This window comes from Zootoca vivipara, chromosome 1 (genome assembly GCF_965207765.1).
Source record: "Zootoca vivipara chromosome 1, rZooViv2.hap1.1, whole genome shotgun sequence".
NCBI lineage: Eukaryota > Metazoa > Chordata > Lepidosauria > Squamata > Lacertidae > Zootoca > Zootoca vivipara.
In genome coordinates this window covers 75,991,080-76,003,720 of record NC_142582.1, presented here as the reverse complement: position 1 = coordinate 76,003,720, position 12,641 = coordinate 75,991,080, and the positions used below count along the sequence as shown (strand labels likewise).

The following is a 12,641-nucleotide window of genomic DNA, read 5'->3' as shown; positions in this document are numbered from 1 at the left end:
AAAAGATATATGCAACTTTTAAGAAGGAAGACAGAAAACTAAAGTGGGAGGAATGGCGTAACATTAGTTGTTCAGGCAAGCCTCCCCCTTTAATAAAAAGACCCCCAAAGATATTTGTGTCTCCGACTGTGACTGTGTTCCACTTCCATTGTTGAAGGCAGTGTGCCTCTGAAAGCCAGTTGCTGGGATCACAAGTGGGGAGAGCTCTATTGCACTCAGGTTCTGCTTGGGGCCTTCCCATGGGCATCTAGTTGTTGGTCTAGAAGGGCCTTTGGCCTGACCTTATCCAGAAGCTCTTCTTATTTCCTTCTGATGATCTTGTGCATTTTCTGCAACACAGTTTGATGCACCGGAGGCAAGGGCTCTCTTAAAGTAACCAGACAAATGAATGCATGCTTTGGGCAGTTTTGGTTGACTTTGGTAGTCTTTTCATTTCTACTTTGATTCCAGGCAGTGTATTTGCAGTAGCTCCCCATTCTCCATACCCCAGAAACACAACAATATTGCTTCTATTACAGTAATGAAAATGGAAGGACAAACCTTAACTGACTAAAGGCCTCAGCTTTAACCCTTCATACTTGCTGGCCTTAAACAACATGTTAAGGAGCCATTGTATTTGCTGAATGACATCAAGGCGGTTGAGTTTTCAGTTTGTTTTGAATGCCCGTGCCCAAGCAAGAACTTGGTATTACTCAAGATATTATTTCCAGCATTTATACTGATGATATGAAGAAACACTTCAAGGATAATGAACGTGAAGATTGCTGACGTTTGTTTATTTCTAAATTGCAGGCAGTTGCTGGATATTTTGATATATATTTTGAGAAGAATTGCAGCAAAACAGTGAGTACATGTTCAACATTAATTTGAAGATATATTGTATATTTTGTCAACTTTTTGCCTTAAGGTGTTTTGGAATAAGCCTGTTTTGCTGTTGCAAGCATTTAATGTATGTGTGCTAGATAAATGTAGCATGATATTAAGTCTTGTATGTCATCACAGATTTTTGAACTCTGTCACTGTAGGTATTGTTCTCAACTAGTCCCTGCTTTACCAAAACACACTGGAAGCAAACAGCATTTTTTTTGGAGAACCCAATTTCTGTGGAAGAAGGTACAGTATTTTTTCCCCCTAGCTAAATATAATTTCTGCAATACTAGATTCTTCTTGACACGCTTTCAGATTTGTTTCAAAAGCTGAAAGTAAACACTTGGGAATTTCCTGCACAACATCCAATAATAATTTCCCTCCTGCCTTATACTATATGTGAAAGTTCTTGCTTTTAGTTCACCAAAATAATGTGACTAGAGGCTTACAAGGACTTTGCCTCATGCAGTATTGCATTATGAATGCTCTTTCACTAGATAGATGAATACACATACTCTGCACATAGGCAAGTAGAACAAAAGAAAGAGGACTAGGCAAAAGTATTTCTCCCCTATATACTAGCTTTCTACATGCAGGGACTTTTTACATGACAACAATCAAAACTGCAACCCCTGTCATCCAGCCAGGAGTCGTAAGAGTCCAAGAAAGACTTTGGTACCTTATTTCCCCAGTGAGCAGTGATGTTTACATACCATGTCGTAATGACTTGTTCGCACTACATGTGCAGAGCAGGTCACTGTTTGCTTAAATCAAATTTGACCAGTATATGGACTAGGCCATATTACTTAATGTGTTTCTAGGTTGAGCATACACTTCATGTACAAGTAGTGTATATTTACAGAATTTACCCGCATTCACACGCAGGGAAGTGTGTTGATCCATAACTTCCCAAGGGAGAGAAGGAAAATGCATTCATATGCAGTGGTTTCAGGGGTGGTGAAATACACAATATGCACACACAGTTGATCTCCACGTGTAGCTTCTGCAGTGGAACTGTGCTTCTTGCCACGCCCCTGATGGTACTGGTTGCACGGCTGGGAAAGCAGCGTAGGAGCAGCTGTTCATATGTAGACTTGTCTGTTTTATTAAATTTTCCCTCCTTCCCTGCAAATAGCACTGCAACCAAAATGTGGCATGACCAGTGCAGTGTTCAGGAGCAGGGCCAGCGGTAGACATCCACTGCCCACTTGCCCACATGTAGAAGCTGTGCGTGAAGAAAGAATGAATAAGGCCACTGTAGCCTTTTATGTGAAGCAGGCCTTAGTTGCTTTTGGTCTACATCTAGTCCAGGGGTAGACAACATGGTACCCTCCATATGTTGCTGGACCACAACTCCCTTGATGCCTGACCATTTGCCATGCTGGTTGGGGCAAATGGGAGTTGGAATCCAACAACACCTGGAGGGTACCTGATCTAACCTGAAGAACACAAGACTCCCTTCGAGTGGGCTGCTGAAATGTCCACTGAAGGCAGGCATACATGAAACTTTCTTTGCCCATTGCCACAACTCCAAATGTGTGTGCTTGAGGTGGATGCGGCAGTGTTAGGCTCCTAACTAGCTTTTTTCCACAGGTCATTTTAGCTGACGTTTCTTGCTTGTTCTAAATTAATAAATGTGCAGTGGCATTTGTCAGAACACGCTTAACATTAAAAAATAGGTGTCTAATCTACTATAAGAACTCTGTTAACTAAGGTCCAGTGACTTTAAGAACAATCTTAGACCCTGAGCATATGTACCTAATAAGTGCATGACCTTTCTATACCAGTGATCACAGTAAATCTGCTTATCAGTTTTTCCTTGTCATGTGTTCCAGAATCCATACATAATTTACTCTGCACCAGAACTTCTGCTTTTGTTTAACCCTTCAGGGTGGAGTTAAAAAGGGAGTGAAGGGGGAAATGGGGGTGCAAAGGGGGTTTCAAAAAAGCGGGTGTAGGAGAAAGGGATTGAAGATGAAAGCAGCCATTACCTCAAAATCTAATTTCTTCTGATTTTCACCTTAAAACATTCCCAAAAACTCACTAGAAACTTCCCTGCTAACCTCCCCTTTTCCTTCTGCAAACAAGCAACTTTGTTCATTTTTGTTCTGTGATACCACTTTCACTCTTCAACCCAAACTCCTTACCCAATTAACCCCAAACCTCTCTTTTTCACTGACCAACATCCCAGTTTTCCTGTTGGTTCCTAGGAATGCTTCTAAGAACATCTTGTGTACTGGTTTTAACGTTCCTAATCTCAGACTGGTATTAGTGTGCCGTTTATAGATTTTAATACTTTTCAGTAAATGTTCTAATTTCCTTTTGAGACAGTAAGCTAGTCTCAAATATTATAAAAAATAATAATTCTGATTTATCTCTCTCTCTCTCTCTGGTCCCTCTTGGGGTGCCAAACATGGGAATATGTCGAAATCTCAATGTCAAAAGCTCCCTCATATTGCAGGATTGCATGTAGGCAGCACACTTCATTACCAGCACCTTCATCAGTAATGTGTATATGTCTTTAAAATTTAAAAAGAGGATGGTATTCATTAATTTCAGTGGGTCTACTCTGAGTAGGACTTAGTTGAACACAATCCATAGGGAAGAAGAGTGTCAAGGCTACTTCACATATGACTTTTGCAGTAGTTGCCCATCTGTCTACTTATGACAGAATAAATCACGCTACATATACATTAAAAATGTCCATCAGTGTGTACATATTTTCTCCTACCTAGAATATTAAACTACCAAGGATGAACTGGTCTTCAGAAAAGTGTTTTCCTCTGACGAGTTTTGGCTGCACTGCTCTGCTGTGTACAACCTTTTAAATTGCTGTGGAAAACAACAAACATTTTATTTTCACTGCAAGGCATTATGAAGAACATAAAATGCAACCATGTGCTGTTTTATTGCTAATGGGTTTTGTGTGTTTTTCCCCCTCTCTTTTTTTGGTTCAAGTTAATGGTTTTCCTCCTGTTCAGAGCAAGACAGTGCAAAATCTCTTTTTTTTTAAGATTTCAAGAAAAGTTATATTAAACATTAGGTTGAGATTGCAGCCTGGTAAAGCAGAGGTGCTCTCAAGCATATCCTTTCTATTTTGGCGAGAAATAAAAAACTTTTAAGAGCAGGAAGACTTCTAATTTGTGGTAGGCTTCAAAGCTAAAGACAGTTCTTGCATAAAAACACCATTGAGCATTCATGAGGTAGCCTTGTTAAATCTATGGGGCGTATCTATGTCAGTCAAGAATGTACTTCAAAAAATGCCTTTCAAAGTGGATAGTTCCCTTTGTCTATTACATATTAAGGCTTCCCTTTCTTCTGTCATTTAGCTACGCAGCAAGGTATTACGAACAAATGGAGCATGGTGACAGCATTCTGTTGTACCTCACTGTGAATCGCCATCATATTCTGGAACATCACTCATTCATATCAGTTCCTACCACTCTAGTTAGAAAAATCTTACTTTGCACTATGCAGACCAAATATTGGCTGCTTTGATGAAGTTCAGTGGGACTTGCATCCTAGTGTGTGACTCCAGCCTTTAAAAGCACCCACTCCACTGCAAGTAGCCCTACTGTGGTATAACAGATACCCTTTCTGGACAAAACTCCCCACTCCCTTTAAGAACATGGCCTCCGTAATATGCAAGAGATGCCTTTTTAATTTAACACACACACCCCAGCAAAGATAATACGTAATATACAATACTAGAAGCTTCTCCTTTGCTTCTCAGCTCCCCTGCCATTCCTCCATTAACCCCCTTCCCACCCCATGCCACCAAGTTTCCCAACCCCATTTCTGGAGCCACTTCTCTCTTCTATTCTGCAGCCCCACTTTGCACCCTTTTTCACCTTCATCCTCATGTCCAGGCATAGGCAACCTTGGCTCTCCAGATGTTTTGGAACTACAACTCCCATGATCCCTGACCACTGGCCCTGTTAGCTAGGGATTATGGGAGTTGTAGTTCCAAAACATCTGGAGAGCCAAGGTTGCCTATGCCTGCTCATGTCCATGCCACTGTCTCCCCCACCTTTTGTGCCACCCCACCTTACCTACTAACCACCCCATTGGTAACCCCCTGTATCCTCTTCCTTCTCCTCCTACACCAGTGTGTGTCAAAATTCACCAAAAAACCGAGTATAACTCGGGAGGGGGGGGTGTCACTTTGAGAAAAAAACTAATTTCACGATATATATAGTTTAAATAACAAAAATGTATAATTGTAATATATAACTGTATTTAATAAACCAAAAACTAATTATTTAACCAAACCAAACCAAAACCCCCATATTTATCACAAAGTGCCCAGAGTTGCTGAGCTTTTTTTTGGGAGCTGCTAACCAAAGTTTTGGAGGTTTTTTTGGGGGGTGCAAAAGTTGCTTTGCTTTTTTGCGGGGGATGCCCCAAAGCTGCTGCGCTTTTTTGGGGGGGGGGAAGAGAACAGAAATAAATGACGAATAATACCTTCACTGTAACTAACACGCAGCACCAACACAGTCTGCCAAAGTGCCAAAAACCCCAGCACAGAACGGGTTAAAAACCGACCGCTGTTACACCCAATCATAGTCTGCCAAAGCGCCAGAAAAACAGCACAGAAAGGGTTAAAAAACCAATCTCTGGAGGAGCGGGAGAACAAATGGGGGGGGGGGGGACAACAACAGTGCAAATGGGCCAATGGGGTGAATGCCAGCAATGAGGGCTCTGCGTGTCATGTCTGACACGCGTGTCATAGGTTCGCCACCACTGTCCTACACACTGCACCTATTAAGCGCACTTTTCACCTTCTGCCCATCACCTCCTATTTTGGGGTGAGACAACCATTTTGTTTATTTTTCTTCACTAGTTCAAATTGGTTTTTGTTTGTTTGTTTGTTTGCAGTATTTGGATGTGCCTTTTTTCATTTGATTCTGCTTCACTGATAAGCTCCTTTGAAGATTTCTATAGCAGCTGCACACACATTTCCACAATTGTGTCTCAGTACTGTTGTCCCATTGGTTTTTTGCTACTGTGTGCTTCACGTTGGGGCCGTTTCCACGATCCCTTGGATTTCACAGGCCATAACATTTGAAAAGGCCACCATAAGCAATCTTTTCTGCTCAAGGCAGAGGAGTTCCTCCAAATCCCATATGGCATTTTCTATCCTTTTATTGTTGGATACAGTGAAATGTAGCCATCCCAATCTATTTTCTCCATTTGAGTACTGTTTCTGTACTTGCATGATAATCCCACAAACTTTCTGTCTTGTCTGAGAGCTGTAACTGAGTCCTAATTGTTGTAATTGGAGCTGGTCTTCTCTTTCCCCCTTTGTTTGCAATGGGAATGGTTGAATCATCTTGTGCATCCCCAGAAAGTCTGTTAATTTAGTGACTAATAAATATTATAAATAAATAAATAATATCACTTCATATGAATAGTTTGTCCCATAAGTATGTTGTAGTGTCACTGAGTAGCCCTTCGGTTTAAGCAAGAGGCTCAACGATACATGAGCAGAAATGCTAGAACATGCTCGGCCATAGAGCAGTGCCTTTTTAAAAGGGGAAAAAACCTACTTATTTTGTATGCTGCAGAAACAGCACACTTCTTGTTCTGTTCCTGTTTGCTGTACTTTTTACTATGCAAAGCCAACTTAAGTGTTCTCCAAGGGAAGAATGACAGTACTGCAGTAGAAAGATAATGCATTCAGTCTTGATCAAACCATGACATGACTTGTGCCTTCCTTGCATCTTATTGAGCATAGGTGATGCAGCTCAGTCTCTGGAAGCGTTTTCTGCAGGGCATAGAGCAGTAGAGCTGTTGAAAGCACATCAGTCATTTTATATCTATATGGCATTGATTAATTGGTCTGATCTTCCTCTCTGTTATGATTACACAGCCATTGCTTTAGTTTAGCAACGGAAATGGCTGGGCACAAAAGATTTAACGTGGCCTGTTGGGGCGAGGAAAAGGCAATGATCTTCCTCAAGACAATGAATTAAACTGATGGTCTGGGTTGCTTAATGCAATTAACATGGTTATAAATAACTGGGGGCTACCTTTAATGAAAGCTGTGGTAGGTTGTTATAGAAATGTTGCCTCTTGCAGCTTGCCTCAAGGTATGCATCACTAGAGCTGTTTAAATAGCAAGTTTAATTCATTTTTAGGCAATTAAAGCTAGACTGTGTATTCTGATAAAATCCCCCAGGGGGTAGAATTATAACTCTACAGTAGGATCTGATTGTCCACATTTTTAGGGACATTTTGGCTGGCTTTTGTGTGCTGCTGTCAGACACAGAATATTTTTGTGAGCAGATTGACGCATATTGGGCATATTAATCAATTTTATACACTAGTGTGTGTTGATTTTTTTTAAAGACCAGCCTCTTTTATGTATACTCCAAATGATTGTGAAATCTTGTCTATACTATCAAAATTATTTTGAGTTAGATTTTGCAACATGCAAATTAATTTTATATGAACTAGGACACCTTCAGTTCTCAGCTAACATTCAGTTTTCTGCTGCCTTTGGGGTGTGGGGGATAGAAGGGGTTGGAGTTTTTTTAGGGCCTCAATTCTTCTGCTGCTCTTTTCTTTTGGAATTGAAGTTGTTTTTAAAAAGGCCTCAGTTGCATAACTGCCCATACACAACAATGAATAAGATTAATCCCATCAGCTCAATGGGTTCAGATGTGCCTTGCATTCAGACACATGTATGGTCTTGCTGTTCTTGAATGCTTATGATGACTTCACAAAATGCCCCTGTCAACAATATTAACTAGCACAGAGATTTAATTCTGTATTTATGCAGTTATTGAATGTGCTTCTCAGAGCTTCTAACAAAGGAAGCAATGGCACTCCATAGAGCTAAAAAGGTCAGATTAGTTATATTCTTGAATTTATGAAGACTCGCAAGTACTATACAAAGAGTGTCAGCAACCCAAGATAATACTATAATAAAGCAATCCTGGAACTTTAAAGGCAATTATTTAAAAAGGCATTGGGGGGGGGGCTGTAAAACATCACATGTGGTACCAAATAGGCTTTTTCCCTTCTTACTTTTTCTCATCAAACCAATCTCTAGTCCTGTTCACATAACATTAATAGAAGATCTTTACTTAGGAGCTGATATTTTAATACACGAAAGAGTCACCCGGTTCCAGAATAAGGATAGCTCTTCTAAGGAGATACTCCCACCCATTACATGTACAGTCAAACCTCAGTTTACTCCTACCTCGGCGAGTGACTGCCGCGGACCCGGAAGTGTTTACATCTGGGTCCTGCGGCGTCGGATGCGCAGAAGCGCCCTATCGACGCTTCACACACGCACAGAAGTGTGCCTTTGGTGAGTGACCGCCTCCGCGGAACGGATTGCAGTCGCAAACCGAGGTACCACTGTATGCATATTTTTGTTTTACACAAACAATTCAGATCAAACCATGATTACGTAGGCTTTCTCCAGCCACTCAAAAATGGAGACCACATATGTTTTTATGCCAAATGTACATTACCTATTTTCATAATAAATTACTGGACTATTTGTGAACAGAATTAAAAATCAAACCATGTCTGCTGCATTAGTTAATCTGGAATAAATTATGAAACTATTGATTATGCTTTGTCAACATGCTGATTTTTTTCATGTATCTGCCCCTCATGAAGACTCATGAGGCATCTGGATGGGATATTTTAAGGCCTGTTTATTTAAAATAGCCATCAGTAATAATTCCCCCTGCAGTGATTTTAGTAAAGCTTCACCTTTCCCAAAGATTCATGCATTCATCCAGTTTTGAACTTCATATAAATAGCAATGTTATAAAGGTAACAGAGCATTCATGAATGTATTCACAAAATCTCCAGGCTCAATTTGCAAAGTTATATGTTTGTGACACAAGGAGACACAAAGATTCATTTCTCTACCTGCTCTCTCAGAAGATGGAAAGAGTTAGGAGAAAGGGTTGGATTGGCTGCAGAAGGGAAAGACAGAATTTCCTATGGAGTAAAAGTTCTATTATACGTTCTTTTATTGCATTTATATTTCAAATTTAGAAACTCAATTAAAAAAATACAAGGAGGGGTATTGCTTTATATAAAGGGAATAGAAGATCTAACTGCTACAGTATTAGAAGAAAAATAAATAGGACAAATAAATTAGTCAATGCTGACAGTCTTCAGTGCCTGAGCACAGATAATACTTTTCTAATTTTTCTATACAAGGAGAGGCATGAAATATGCAGGAAGTTGCACTTCCTGGTTTGAAGAGTGAATAGGAAAGCCACTTTGGGGGAAAGCCAATATGTGCCTTAATTCAGGCTGCTTTAAGCTTAGTGCCACCATTCCATACAATATATCTATAGAATCCCATACGTATGTCATTTCAGAATTAATTTCTACAGAGTTGAATGGAGCTTACTCCCAGTTAAGTTGCAGCCCAAGGCTTCAGAATTCTCTTAATATTATCCTGTTCCTCAGATAAAATCATTCATTTCATTGCTCATCAGGACTTCTGTCATACATGTTGGAGAATTAATGTGTTTGGTTATAAAAACAAGTTTCCCTCATCCCTTGAAGGTACAGCAGCTCTCCATTTTGTACAGTCTGCTATAGTTCCTGTAATACCAAGTAAACACTTTGTCTTACATAAAATGTGCTGGTGCTGTCTTCAAAATTTATACTAAACTTCTCTTTCTTTTTTTATACTAGCAGCTTTATGTTCATTCCCTAAATTAATAAAACAATTGAAAACCTCTAAGGATACATAAAAGGTGGTAATGATGATTTTGCCCACTGCTGAAGCACATTTCTCTCTGGGGTGGAATATAAGCAACTGCTTAATAGCAAACTGCTTAATAGCTATGGTTTTCCCAGTAGTGATGTATGGAAGTGAGAGCTGGACCATAAAGAAGGCTGATCGTCGAAGAATTGATGCTTTTGAATTATGGTGCTGGAGGAGACTCTTGAGAGTCCCATGGACTGCTAGAAGATCAAACCTATCCATTCTTAAGGAAATCAGCCCTGAGTGCTCCCTGGAAGGACAGATCGTGAAGCTGAGGCTCCAATACTTTGGCCACCTCATGAGAAGAGAAGAATCCTTGGAAAAGACCCTGATGTTGGGAAAGATTGAGGGCACTAGGAGAAGGGGACGACAGAGGACAAGATGGTTGGACAGTGTTCTCGAAGCTACGAACATGAGTTTGACCAAACTGCGGGAGGCAGTGCAAGACAGGAGTGCCTGGCGTGCTATGGTCCATGGGGTCACGAAGAGTCGGACACGACTAAACGACTAAACAACAACAACAACAATAGCAAATTAAACACACTTCGAAGGATTGGGACAAACAAATTCAGCTGAAACATCCAGGGATAATATTTAAATAAGCAGGATCTTTTTGGTACATTGCCAAAATATCTGCACTAAACACCTACCAAAAGATCTGGCAAATCTTAAACAAAAACAGTCAACAATTTACTTTGTAATATAAAATAAATACATTTGGTTCTTTCTTAAATACAGACAGTTCTTCAAAATACCCTTTAGCCAAATCCTTTAAGTCCTTCCAAATACTCATGCAATTACAAAGCATAGAACAGACAACTGCAAACAGATGGATTTGCCTATCTAATGCTGTAATGTTTTGGTATTGGTTTTTTTTTAAAAGCATGGTTGTTAAAACCTTCAGTTTATTAAACTACCTGTGCCTCCATCTCCCATTAGATAACCTGACAGAGACTTCACAGAAGGTTATCAAGCGTGGTTGCTTTTTGTCTCCTTGACAAAGGTTTTAGGGTGGTTGCAAGGTGCCAATTTGGATATCATCCCTTTATGTTTTTAAGGTCAAAGGCAGCACAAAAGTATGTAGCCACTTAGCTTCCTTCCTACCTGCCATCTCTGCCCATCCCTTAGCCCCATCTCTGTTTTAAAATCATTAGAAAGCTGTCAAACAAAATATGTCATAGTTTCCAACAACTGAAGGGATATCAAAGCAATGGTGTTGCTTTGAGCATCTCTGAGCAGGAGAGAACCAACTTTATGGTTTTATGTGAGTGTGTGCAGAATTCTTATTAGGGAAATCTTTTGGGAGTGGTAGGTTTCAGTTTGGTAATCAAAAGGCAGAAGGACTTTTCCAGAGTCACTGGGGGCAGTATTCAGTGCTCCAGCGTTTTAAGGGCGACTCTTTTCTTCCTACTGTTACATTAATAGGATGGTGAAGGTTTCAAAAATATGCCACCCAAATATTCAAAAACATGCGACCCAAATGTGATCTCAATTGTCATGACTTTTTACCATATTACAAGTGCCTTCAATGAAGCAGGTGTCACTGTGCATGCAAATTTAGTAACACTATATGTAACCATTTCCTTGGTAAACTAATAAAGTTGCTTCATTTGTGCATTTTTTTTGTAGGTGAAGAACTGAAAGGAAAGATAACAGTCCACAAAAACAGAAAAGATCCACGTTCCCTCATCATAACACTTTCACTGAAAAATGTGAAGCAGACATACAGTCTTCAGTGAGGACTACTCCACAGCTGGCTTTGAAATGTATAAAATGAATAAAAACAATGGTTATTTGGATCAACAACTTTGAAATACGTTTTTCTGGAAATGATGGTGCTAGAAAGTGTGTTCCCATAGACTGGTGGTTCTTCTCTGCAGGCCATTTCATACAATCCAAAGCTTCTTAGTAGAAGAAACCACAAGGGAATTAAGTTTATTGCAAGTCTGGTATCGTGGACGTGAGCAGCACAACTTTAAAAAATACTTTTGACATGTTAATGAAATCATACTAAGTTGTACTCAGAGTAGATTCAATGAAATAAATGAATTGAAGATATGCATGACTGTCAGTTTATTTCAGTGGGTCTACTCTGAACATGGCATTGTTGAATACTTGGATACTTAAGGTAAGAATTTAGAAACATAGCCAAGGTTCTTGACAAGGAATCTTCTGGGATTTACTTATTGCATTATTTTTTCCAGTTTTGGCCTCCTTTAGATGGTCAAAACATTATTTTTCCTCAACTATTTTTATATTACAACTGAAAAAATAAAGGTTTTTTGTATTGACACTATAAATTTATTATGTGTCTTGACTATGAGATTTTTGTATTGAGCCACCTGTTGAGACTTTGAGGTATCAGTCTTGTCAATTCTTTGATTTGCTAACTTGTGACACTTGATATTATATGCCCTTCTACTTACAGAATAAAATCCCATCACCCGTTAAGATTGTCATACTTTAAATCTGTAAACTGTAACAAGACAAATGTGCAATACATCATGACATACTATTGCCTATCTGCCGACCCTCCCAACCGATTCAGAATACCGCAATTGCCATTCGTAATCAGTGCTGCTGCTTGCAGTACATTGATTTGAGTTAAAGACCAATCTGGTTTTAACATACACCTGGATTCTTTGGCTATCTGAAATAAAGAATAGCAAAAATGGGCACATAGGTTTTTGTTTTTTTTTAAAGTCATGTACAATCTGCTGCAATACCTGTAACACTTTAGAAAAATTCTCTTTCCCCCTTCACTACTAGATGTTTGAGGCTATGCACGTGTCTTTACAACAAATGGTGCAGAGGGCAAGATGGCAGTGTTTAGTGTGAATTTATCTAATGCATTTCCTGCCCTCCAGTATGCAGTCCGAAGGGATTGCTGCCCCTAGCCTTTGGGTAATTAGCCCTGTCACCTCAAGGACACTCAGCTCTCCATTTAGTCACTTTCTCCTTCATTCTCTTTGTATTGCAGAGAATTCAAGTGAGGTATGGTGTGTTTTGAGAGGAGCTTTAGAGC

At 39.7% G+C, this 12,641-nt stretch overlaps 1 protein-coding gene across 2 annotated transcripts in view; it reads left to right on the top strand.

Annotated features, from left to right (window-relative positions):
* The window catches only part of PRMT3 (protein arginine methyltransferase 3), a 56,190-nt gene extending 44,123 nt beyond the window's left edge, over positions 1-12,067 (top strand). For both annotated transcript variants that reach the window (XM_035117387.3, XM_088668281.1), the window contains 3 exons: positions 793-843; positions 1,026-1,113; positions 11,246-12,067. In XM_035117387.3, coding sequence (XP_034973278.3) covers positions 793-843; positions 1,026-1,113; positions 11,246-11,355 — 249 coding nt within the window. In that variant the 3' untranslated portion in view covers positions 11,356-12,067. The remainder of the gene's footprint in view (positions 1-792; positions 844-1,025; positions 1,114-11,245) is intronic.
* The last annotated feature ends 574 nt before the right edge of the window (positions 12,068-12,641 follow it).